The sequence below is a fragment of the Oculina patagonica genome, chromosome 14 (assembly GCF_052425735.1).
Source record: "Oculina patagonica isolate OP01 chromosome 14, crgOcupat, whole genome shotgun sequence".
NCBI lineage: Eukaryota > Metazoa > Cnidaria > Anthozoa > Scleractinia > Oculinidae > Oculina > Oculina patagonica.
Genome location: NC_135771.1, coordinates 1,975,076 through 1,985,609, shown reverse-complemented (window position 1 = coordinate 1,985,609; position 10,534 = coordinate 1,975,076). Strand labels below are relative to the sequence as shown.

The 10,534-nt window shown below is 40.9% G+C and overlaps 2 protein-coding genes across 2 annotated transcripts; one reads left to right on the top strand and one right to left on the bottom strand.

The window, feature by feature from the left end:
• The first annotated feature begins 10 nt into the window (after positions 1 to 10).
• Positions 11 to 2,313, top strand: LOC144637782 (uncharacterized). Its single transcript, XM_078496863.1, has 3 exons — positions 11 to 149; positions 747 to 1,399; positions 1,583 to 2,313. Exons 2-3 carry the CDS (start codon positions 767 to 769, stop codon positions 2,156 to 2,158), a joined length of 1,209 nt encoding a protein of 402 aa, XP_078352989.1. The 5' UTR covers positions 11 to 149; positions 747 to 766; the 3' UTR covers positions 2,159 to 2,313.
• A 706-nt stretch (positions 2,314 to 3,019) lies between these two features.
• LOC144637780 (uncharacterized) lies at positions 3,020 to 10,398 on the bottom strand. The gene is made up of 9 exons (XM_078496861.1): positions 10,224 to 10,398; positions 8,730 to 8,967; positions 7,931 to 8,152; positions 7,503 to 7,670; positions 6,819 to 6,981; positions 5,804 to 6,024; positions 4,633 to 4,852; positions 3,729 to 3,979; positions 3,020 to 3,199 (listed from the first exon to the last, which is right to left on the bottom strand). The coding sequence occupies exons 1-9, from the start codon at positions 10,271 to 10,273 to the stop codon at positions 3,050 to 3,052; spliced, it is 1,683 nt and encodes a 560-aa protein (XP_078352987.1). The 5' UTR covers positions 10,274 to 10,398; the 3' UTR covers positions 3,020 to 3,049.
• Positions 10,399 to 10,534: the final 136 nt, after the last annotated feature.

The window sequence follows — 10,534 nt, the reverse complement described above, 5'->3', positions numbered from 1 at the left end:
TTTTAACTTTGGTTACTTACAGCAACATGTTATTCTAACGCTGTCTGTTCTTTTCCCCTGATTTAAAGCAAATATAACTTTGAACTTTGCGAATGTGCAGCAAGCCAATGTCGCCATTGGAGAAAATGCAAGAGTGATTGGAAGTCCTGGTGAGTTTATGCTTGACGCCGGTTCTTTTATATTTCACTTTTTACATAAGAGCTTATCAGGATTTCATATACAATATATTGAAATCCTGCTGACGGTGATGGCGAAACAAAAAAAAAATATGTGAAAACGAATGGGTTTTCTTCTCGGAAGAGACTACATTTCGATTTCAGGGCTACATGCGTCCCGGTTAATGCGCCCCGTTGTTTTTAGAACTAGACCGTTCAACGTCTGTCTGTCTGTCAAGTGCCGTACGCACTTTTCTAAAGACGTTAAAGTCGTCAACTAATGCGTGTCTTATTGACCGTTTTTATACTGGACGTCCTGAGACGACTTAAACGTCTCTAGCACAAAAACGGCAGTTAATACTTTGAATTTCAAGTTAGAAATTCCTGGTTCGGGTGTAAATAAGACCATAAAAATAACTGGACTACACTTTAGGATCTACAAGAACGGCCTGAGCTGAAATTTTATTCCCGGCATTGTGTTGGCGCGTAGGATTTTTCTGGCCTTTCTTAGTTTGCAAATACTTAAGTCGCTTTATAACTTAGAAAATCGCTGTCATTTGCAATAACATGCTTCATTTTTTTTTGTCTTAGAAAACTCTTCGCCGGGAAAGATGGCAACTCAAAATATTCAGATAGCCACTCCTGTGTCTGAAAAGACGCCTGTTCAAAATCCACCAACTCCAACATTTCCAATAAGCCCAGAACACAACAAGCCAGTACAAGCTGGTGGAGATAGTAGATATGAAGTAAATATCTTTAGGGAGAGTGACCAATCGACTGAAGAGGCAAGAAAACCCGTCCAAGAAACACCAAATCCAAAGAAAGCATTTGATTTTAGCGAAATTGAGGCGCTGAAAGAACGACCGGTCCAAGAATCAAAGAACCCAAATAGTACCAGTGGTACAGCCGAGACAGAGAACAATAGTCTGCAACACGTTCTCGAATTCGCGGAAGGGAAACCGGTGCAAGAAAGTGAAGACTTGAAGGGCAAGAAGGATGCCAGTGATCACCCTGAAGGGGGCACACGGATTGTCCATGAAGAACTCGTCGAGAACAAGCCCTTACAAGAAACAGAAGAGCCTTCAAATACGAAACTTAGAGTAGAAATTGAATGTCAGAGAAAGGAAAGTGATGAGCAGCCTTTTCATGAGCAAGACTTTGAAGAGTTTGATAAAGAGAAGCCGGTACAGGAGACCCAGGGGCCTGGCAAAGGGCAAGGAACAGTGGTACAGGAGACAGGACAAGTCAAAGATGGCGAGGAAATCTTGGATGACCTTTCTGAAGGGAAACCACTTCAGGAAAGCGCCAGCGCTTATGCAGAAACTGAAAGTTGGAAAGAAGAAGCTTTGCCTAGTCAAGAAACCATGGCCGCGGGTAAAGGGCCTTTTGAGGAGACTGGTAAAACGCAAGGAACAGAGGCAGAGGAGACAGGACAAGTCAAAGAAGGCAAGAAAGTCCACGAAGAGATTACTGAAGGCAGACTAGTTCGGGAAAGCGCCAGCTCTTATGCAGAAACTGAAAGTTGCAAAGAGGAAGCTTTGCCCACCCAAGAAACCATGGCCGCGCGGAAAGGGCCTTTTGAAGAGACTGGTAAAACGGAAGGACCAGAGGCGGACGAGACAGGACAAGTCAAAGAAAGCGAGACACTCCATGAAGAGATTACTGAAGGGAAACCAGTTCAGGAGGGCGATGTGGAAACTGAAAGTTGTAAAGAGGAAGCTTTGCCCACTCAAGAAACCATGGCCGCGGGTAAAGGGCCTTTTGAAGAGACTGGTAAAACGCATGGAACAGAGGCAGAGGAGACAAGTCAAGTCAAAGAAGGCGAGGCACTCCACGAAAAGATTATTGAAGGGAAACCACTTCAGGAAAATGATGTGGAAACTGAAAGTTGCAAAGAGGAAGCTTTGCCCACTCAAGAAACCATGGCCGCGGGGAAAGGGCCATTTGAGGAAACTGGGCTCCAGGTGGGCGTCAAGGGACAACCCACAGACGAGCAAGAGTAGTAACTAGTTCACTGTCTTTAATATTCATTCACAAGAACGTCTCATTGTAGAACATGGACAGATATGAAATTGAGAATCCTTCAAACTGTTAGAGATTTGTTCACATTAGTGCTTTAACATGCTTAAAAGCTGTTAGTGATTTATGTGACCAGGACATAAACGATAATAAGCAATTAATTTTATACTTTCCCGTTGGTCGCAGCTAGTGTTACATGTAGAAGTACAAATAAAAAAGAACGTCACGATAAACTTAGTTTCGCGGCGATGTGGCACGTAACGTCTTAAAATATCTTGTGCTTTGATGTTTCATCGACATTGCCATCCAATATCAGTTGTTGTTAAAATAATTGTATTACAGTAGGAATACAAAAACCGTGAACACTTGTATTATACTTTGAAAGAGAAAGTAGGGAAATATTTGATAAATTACTCACAAAAATAACCAGTTGGCTCCATCCCTGTCCATTTTTTGTTACAATTCCTGCAGTTTAAGCTGTCGTTCGATGGTCGTCTGCAGAAATTTACATGTCCAAGATAAAATAAAGTGTTCACCGTTTCCTGGTTCACATCGTAAACTGATCTCCAATCATTAGTGAACAAGTTATGATCATATTCATGAACTAACAGGTTATTACAACAGTACAACCTGTCTAAACAACAGTCATTATAGTTTTAAGTGGGTCAACTTGAAAACGAGCCGGTTATCTCACTTTTTGTATGGAATATCATTATTTCAAAAGATAGAACGTCTTGCACAATTTTCAAAAAAGATTGTCAGGAAAGAGTTCAGAGCCACTTTAAAGTTTCGAAAATTTAAGGTGGCTCTGGTTTGATTTGTTAGAAAAAAAAGGATCACAAAAATAAACTTCAATCCCTTTTAATATATGATTTTTATGCACAGTGATTATTTGATGACAGAAAATCTTGAACTTGATGGACAAACTGGAGAAACTCGGGCAGTTTGGAGATGATCATTTCTGGTTCCCAGTCTTCACCTCTGAGAACTCGGTCCCACTCTTCACAGCCTATATGGATATCTGTCTGAAAGCAAACGAAGAGACACCATGCTCGAGCTGATCTTTGAAGAGAGGGATTTCATAAAAAAATCAAATTATATATCAGCTGATGCGCATGACATAAAATGTGGGTAAGGGGAGGCCATTCTCGTCCCCAGAGGCTGCGTTCCGTTTGGTCAGCACCAGAGATCCGTGGTGCTGACCAAAAGGATCGCGGCCTCTGGGGACGAGAATGAGGGGAGGCGAGACGCGTGGGAGGTGGAAGAAGAAAAAGACAGAAAGCGGAATTTCTGAAAAGGCGGGAAGCGGGAAAAGTTTTGTTGATGTACTAAACTACAGTAGAACTCTGGTAATTCGAACTCTGAAGGGAAACGAAAAACAGTTCGAGCTAGCAGGGGTTCGAGTTACCGGGGACGATTGAACATTGAATTTGCCATGTTAATAATCGATAGTTTACTGATTTTTTAGCCCTTCAGTACACAGTGCAGTGTAAATTAAACTCATCTCGTCAGAAAACTGTAACACGATTATGCATTGTTATGATAACGTCTTACTGTTTCTCTATTCTGCTCCCCTCTGACGTCACTAGACCAAGTGCGCTCTTCAGAAATAATCAAAACGAACCCGTCCCGTGGTGTGCACATCGTTCGATGGGAGCAGCGCATGTGATTGAACAGAAAACCTTCTGGCAGCGTTTCGTCTGGAAGGTGGAGTCTACCAGCCTCTGTTAATGTTAACTTGGACAGATAACCAACTAAGATCTTTGTTTGTTCAAGTTCTTGCCCGCTTCTCTGCGTTGCATTAGCTGTAAAACAAAGGTCAATCATTGTTATGTGGAATCAGACTCTCCGGTGAGAAAAATTCAAAAGTTGACATTTGAAGAAAGCGTTAGATTCCATCTTAAGCGTTGTTTCTTTCTCAAACCGTTCCTTCATAGAAGTTGGCAGACAACGTGCCCGGGCGTAGAATGATTGCGTTTCAACAGTGTTCTGCAATCAAACTGCAGACATCTTTTCGAACAACATCTAATAATTTTAAATACGGTTAATATACCTTTTCGGAAAAGCTCTTATTTGCTTGAAAATTAATTTCTCGGAAGATATCTAAACCCATTGTAGAGAATCGTCTTGTCGGTTTTAGCTGGTTTTATAAGTAGTGCACTGCATCTTTAAAATCTTACCATAAAAAAGATTATAATACAGTTGAAATACGTGTTAGAATAACAGCGAGGTGAGCTGCCCTCTTATGAAATGGGTCAGTAAGTGCGATACATGTGTAAAGTTCAGCCTTAAGGCAAACCAAACAAACGGCTCCCGTTGTGTGGCAACATTGCATACCACCAACGCAAGCTAACGCACATCAAGTGAATCTTCCATGAGCAGAGCAAATCCACGTTGTTTGCTGATGTTTTGGTCATAGTTCATTGTCGGAGATAGACAAAAAGCTTACGAAACTCACTTGATAATGCTCTTATCATCATTCTGCAATCGATTTCGCAGCCAGGGAATATGATGTCCGCCTGAAGATACTTTTGGGATGGTAGAACCAGCCAAGCTCGACACCGTGATCTCGTCAACTCATCTTCAATGTAAACCTCCTCCATAATATTTTTAACGTCACTAAATGGTATTGGAAGTTCCTCTAGCCTTCCCTGTACATCTTTGTTAGCAACCCATACCTGTTAGACGCAATAGTTCTTTGTATTTATATGCTGAGACTTTCAGCCTTTTGAATTGTTTCTCGACTTTCTCGACAACTGATGAAGAACAAATTTTAAGGTCCTTGGTGCTATACATTGACTTGAAAAGGTTTTTGAAAGGTTCTGTTGCACTAGATAATTCTTCATGAAACTTGTAACGCAATTGGGTTACACGCTGCAACTGATCATCTCACACTTTTTCTTTGAGAGACAAGTTGCTCAGCGGGTATGTTAAAGGTAGTCTATTTCCTCTTAACTTGTCTCGTAGTGCGTTGTTTGTGCAAGAATCGAAAATTACCTCGTGTAACAACGCCCTTTCACTAAATTAAACACAGCTGAAGTTAATGCACATTTGCAAAAACCCTGAAGGACTCAGAAGCAGAAATACTAGTAGTTACAACTGTTTAGTGTTCTATAGTGCCAGCACTAGTGTTGAATCAAATTGTTGCTAAATTGACTACACTGGAAAATTAATTAAATGAATGGGAAAAGCAGTTTAGTATAATGGGAAAACTGAATACAAATGTCTACCATTTTTTGACATTTTGGGTTTAACTTCTCGCAGCTCCGACATTTTAGAACCTATAACGTCATCTGGTTGTCCCTCGTCAGTAAGCGATAACAAAAATATAGCTTCTAGCCCCTCTTATTGTATTTATATTAGTATTAGTGTAGTTTTTAGTTTTTAGTAGTGTCCCCTTAGTAGTATGGTGTTATTACCAGGCTATAAGGTTTTTGACACTTAAATAAAGTATCTTATCTTATCTTATCTACGCGTGCTTTAAACTTTCTTAAAATCAGTAGCATCGCTGACTGCATCATAGAACCGCTGCAGCAAGGAGGAATAAATATAACCATCCCTCTACTAACTATATAAGAGCGAACAGTAACATCTGGTACAGAAATTGATCGATACACAATGCTACCTACCTTGCACCTTATTGATCTCCCTTGAGGTGTTAAAAAGCTCAAATCATATCTTGCCGTGTAATTCTCTTCAGCTGGCTGCGCACTAAACGTCTCCTGTAATACTTTCTTGTCAATTTGCACGCCTTCCTTGAAAGCAACACGCCACTCGCTTTTCTTGCCCGATGCAGATTTTTGTAGTTTGTCAACCGCCTCTTTAATGTTCCATACTTCATCAACGTCCGCTGTTAATTATCAAAAGAGAAGTTAAATAAAACTGTACAACTGTAAAACTGTACCAAGTTATAAAGACAACATATGGCAATGTTTTCACACAAAATAGAAAGATTTCTTACATGCGACCTAATTCTTCCGCGCTCGTGCTTTCTCAATAATTTACAACAATCGAAAAAATTTGTAGGCTCATTGGTCGAGAGCTATGGTCGATGAAAGTATGGATTACGAAAACGAAGTAACCTGCAGTGCAACGCAAGCCAAACTTTAGAGAACTTTAAAAATTGTCGCTATTTTTCAAAAAACAAACACAAAAACATAAACTGGCTTGTTGTGAAGTTTCATTTGAGACATTTAGGGCGAGAAAATCGCGCGCACTCATCGATTTTCACGAAATCTCATCGAATTTAAGGCTGACAGAATTTTCATGAAAGCCGACGAGAGTTTTCTCTCGTTCGACGAGCAAATGATGTCAACCTCGCTCTCTTCTCCGCAAAGGCATCTAGTTCTGTTGTATTCGTGTACACAAACGCGCGGAAAGACTGGGAAGAAAGAAATATAAGGTTCGCAGTGCGTGACGGGAATGAACAGAAGATAACAGGAGCTTCCCACTCTGGGAGCTCCCGTTTTCTCCCTCCTTCCCGTCGTTCGCGGCGCGCCTCGTTCTATGATCTCCTTTGGAGTAGATAACAATTTTGGCATACTCTCCTCTTGTTCGACCGTGAGTTGATCACAGTCGATGAGATTTGAAACCAAATAAAATCTTTTGTTGTTCTCGTTAATCATGAAGTAATTTATTTCCCACCTTCATCAGGTTCCCGAATGATAACTGTTCCGAAGTGAGACCACATGTCAGCTTCCTGAAATTTCTTGGAGTCAATTTCATGTTTAATCTTGCGTAGACATGCTAGTGCATGTTCTATAAGGTTAGCTTGATAACATGGAATGTCGCTTCGACTGCCCGCTCCCTAAAAATTGAATAAGAGACCGTGATCAATAGACCTTGTGCTTGGTTAGTTGTTGTTTCTCGTCCTTCAGTTGCTCCGAGGGTTTTCTCCAGGTTTTCGGGTTTTCCTCACTCCACAAAAACCAACACTCCGAATTCCAATTCGATCGTGGTTGCATGCATGTACACGTCTTAACAAGGGTATCCGGTCACCTCGCCACCAGGGAATCTCGCCACCAACCAACTCGCCACCAAAACTGGTGTACATTCCTCGTTTTTTAATCCATGAGCCGAGGTGACTTCGCTTGGTGGCGAGATTGCTTGGTGGCGAGATTGCTTGGTGGCGAGGTGACCGGCATTCTTAACAAGCTCCCGTATGAGCTCTTAGCTTCTGTGTAACGTGTGTAAATAAATTACATTTTTTACTTGTTGTACTATTTTACATTTCAAAATGTATAATTGGCTATACAACTTCCCTAAAAGATGCGTCGGCTGAGTTTAAAACAAGTGTAGCACATATAACCAGCAAAACTGCTAACAAACCGGTTCGTGTTCCTCATCAGAAGGTCTCAGCCGATACTGAGAGTGTGACCCTGGTAACACCATGCGCTCCTTTTCTTCGACGGGAACAAGCCTGAGTTCACACCCTTCTGGCAGATTCCTGTCGTCAATGTAACAACATATTGTGTCCGGTTTAAGTCTTGCTGAAGCCTACAAATAAAACAAAAAACAAGACTTGGCATAATTTAGTTAAGGCAGCCATTGCAACGATATGAGACCAACGTGTAGTTTCACGGCAATTACTTTAAGAGTAACTTCCTAGTAACGAACCCATTACTCTGTGAATAACGTCCTCCTCACTCCCGTCGACTCTAGTTCTTCTGTATATCACCTAAATTTTCTAAACAGGTTACATAAATGTAACGTACAGCATTTTGTTTAAAATAGATTTAAAAAGAATGATTGCATACCACCCTGCGTTTCATAAGTAGTTCGGCGTGTTTTACTCCTTTCTCAGTTCCTTTCAGTTGGTAGAGCTTATTTCCTCGGTGAAACACCTGCGCCCCAGTCAGCGTGCTGATATTTCGAAGGTTATCTCCTCCCTTGCCAGTCACTTGCTTCTCGAATTCTCTTGGAATTTCAACTACTTGACCGGGAGACCTTTTCCTTCTGTTTTTCATTTGCGCTTCGGCCTTGAAGGAAATGATGCAAAGATGGTTTACGTGAAAAAAATGAGAGGGTACTCGGTTAAAATTTTGCAGTGAAAAAATGTAATGATAGTAAACATAAAACTATGCTTCTATTCTGGTGTTGTTGTTCAAACGTTTCGGGAATAACCCTTCTTAACTGTGTGTCATAATATATACATCATCATTTTTTCAAATGTAAGAATTTTCCGTTATAGTCTTAGACAACTAAAATCGGACCTTCTTCCGGTGTTTTAAGGAAGATTTGCTAAGAACGACATTTGGTTTCTTACAGTATAATTAACATGCAGGCTATACATTAAAGCGGCCCTGTTTTAACAGTGGTTTAAGCGGCTTTCACACGACAAACTATTGGCCAACTCTTGTTGGCAAACTCAAGTTGTTGTATGTGAACGACGCAGCGACGGCAAATAAGTTGGCCAACTGTTGGCGACAAAATAGAACTTGTCTCTATTCTCACCAACAGTTTGTCAACTTGTTTGACAACTGTTGTTGTGTCGTTCACACACACCAACCTGAGTTTGCCAACTTTATTAAATCATTAAATCTCAGTGTTACTCACTATTTTTTGTTGGACGAGTTCCCTAGCGCGTGTTCGTTGCTCGTCGTTACCTGTGACAAAAAATCCTCTCTGATCGCTGTCTGAAATGAGCTTAGCTCCTGATTCTGCCTGTATTTGCTTTATTGACGTTCCTTTCTTACCAATCACAAAACCCATCAAGTCTCTCGGGACAGCTACTAACTCCTGGGATTCTTCTGTAATTTTCTTGTGGCCACCACGTCTCCCACTGTGATAAGGACTAAAAATTATAACTGTTTAGAAATCTTTCATGCTAATTAAAAATATTATATATATTACAAATAATAGGCTTCTTAAAACTAGATAACATATCTACATATGAAGAAACTTAAAAATACGTTTATAAATACCGTAAATGATCTGATAAGCGCCCACTCTCAAATAAACGCTCCGTATTTAATAAACGCCTCCCCTGAGGTGTAAAGTTTTTATTTATTTGTAATAAACGCCCCTTGTCTGATAGACGTCCCCTCCAAGAATCGCCTCAAAAACCAAAGGTAACGCTCCAAAGAGCAAACTGAATCGCGTAACTTATTTAGTTTCCTGCTTGACATGGACTTCGAAGAGGCCAACGATGCCAACATGGTTGACTCTGATGACGATGAAGACACCGATATCGAACTATCTGTGAACATCATATTAGTCGGGGGAATAAGTGCCGGTTTTGGCAATCTTCGTTGAAGCACTCGAAGAATTTCCGAATTATTTTATCCAATCAAAAACTAAAGCGCTAGTGCTCACGAGTACTCCAAAAGCAATTGCGCGTACAACTTAGCAACTTCTTGGATGAAAACTGCGGGCTCAGTCACTTCTTGGAAATTTTGGAGAAGTGATGTCGCCATCAACCAACCTCGTCCCCCATTTTGAAAACTCGTCGCCGAGAAGACCCTGGGGACGAGGTTGGCCATCAACGAACTGGCTCTTGTAAACACCTCATATTTATTTAACGCCTACCTAACTCCAAGGGCCCCTAAAATTTAATGGAAGCCCCGAGTGTTAATTAGATCATTTACGGTATCTATAAATTACAAATTATAAGCTTGTCTAAAAAGTTCTAAAACGATACGTCTTCAGCTTAGAATTTGAAAATGTTTATATCCGTTTAATATGGATGTTCCAAAGTTTCGGTGATCCAACAGAAAATAATCTAAGCCCGTAAATCTTTAAATGGTGAAATTGTAAAAGGACACCATTTTATCATTGAATTTATGACTTCACGTATTCCACTTTGCTCTCTCTTAATGTAATGTCGTCCCCCTCCATTATGGACACGTCCCCTGTGTAAATCGAAATAAGAGTAATTTAAACATCGATCAGTCCAGTCGATCGAAGTTTGCTTGTTTTTGTTTTTCTCTATAGTTGCTTCCGTGACAGTACGGTGTGGCAGACACACCGTACTTTTCGACTATAATTTGACACTTTCACTGACAGTTACTGCATGCCGACACTTCCACTTTCGGATTTTAGAACGATTACCTATTTCCCCTTTCATCTGATCTCCTGTAAACCTGGCCACGGCCTTCCATATCTTTGAAGTCTTTTTCTCGATGCTTTCAAAGCAGAGGGATAGTAAAATAAGCAAGTTTTCTTTTTAAAAGTCATTCAGAAGTACAGATCGAACTCTTCTGGCCGGAAGTACTTCCGTGTTTTGTGTTCTCTTGTTACCAGTCTACTCACGGGATTTGTTTCCCGCTCTGATTTCCGATATCCGAGCCGACATTAGCCGAGCACAGCCGAAGACTACCGACAGGTAGGGGAGTCCGACGGTAAATGCAGGGGTTGGAGCC

What these genes read in the sequence shown, in the direction of transcription:
- LOC144637782 (XM_078496863.1), top strand. Translation starts at nt 767, where the DNA reads ATGGCAACTCAAAATATTCAGATAGCCACTCCTGTGTCTGAAAAGACG. An exon ending in TGGTACAGGAGACAGGACAA is followed by an intron (nt 1,400 to 1,582) that starts GTCAAAGATGGC and finishes GAGGCAGAGGAG; the next exon opens with ACAGGACAAGTCAAAGAAGG.
- LOC144637780 (XM_078496861.1), bottom strand. Translation starts at nt 10,273, where the DNA reads ATGGAAGGCCGTGGCCAGGTTTACAGGAGATCAGATGAAAGGGGAAAT. An exon ending in TCAGATGAAAGGGGAAATAG is followed by an intron (nt 8,968 to 10,223) that starts GTAATCGTTCTA and finishes TATAATTTTTAG; the next exon opens with TCCTTATCACAGTGGGAGAC. An exon ending in GGGAGCAGAATAGAGAAACA is followed by an intron (nt 3,200 to 3,728) that starts GTAAGACGTTAT and finishes GTTTGCTTTCAG; the next exon opens with ACAGATATCCATATAGGCTG.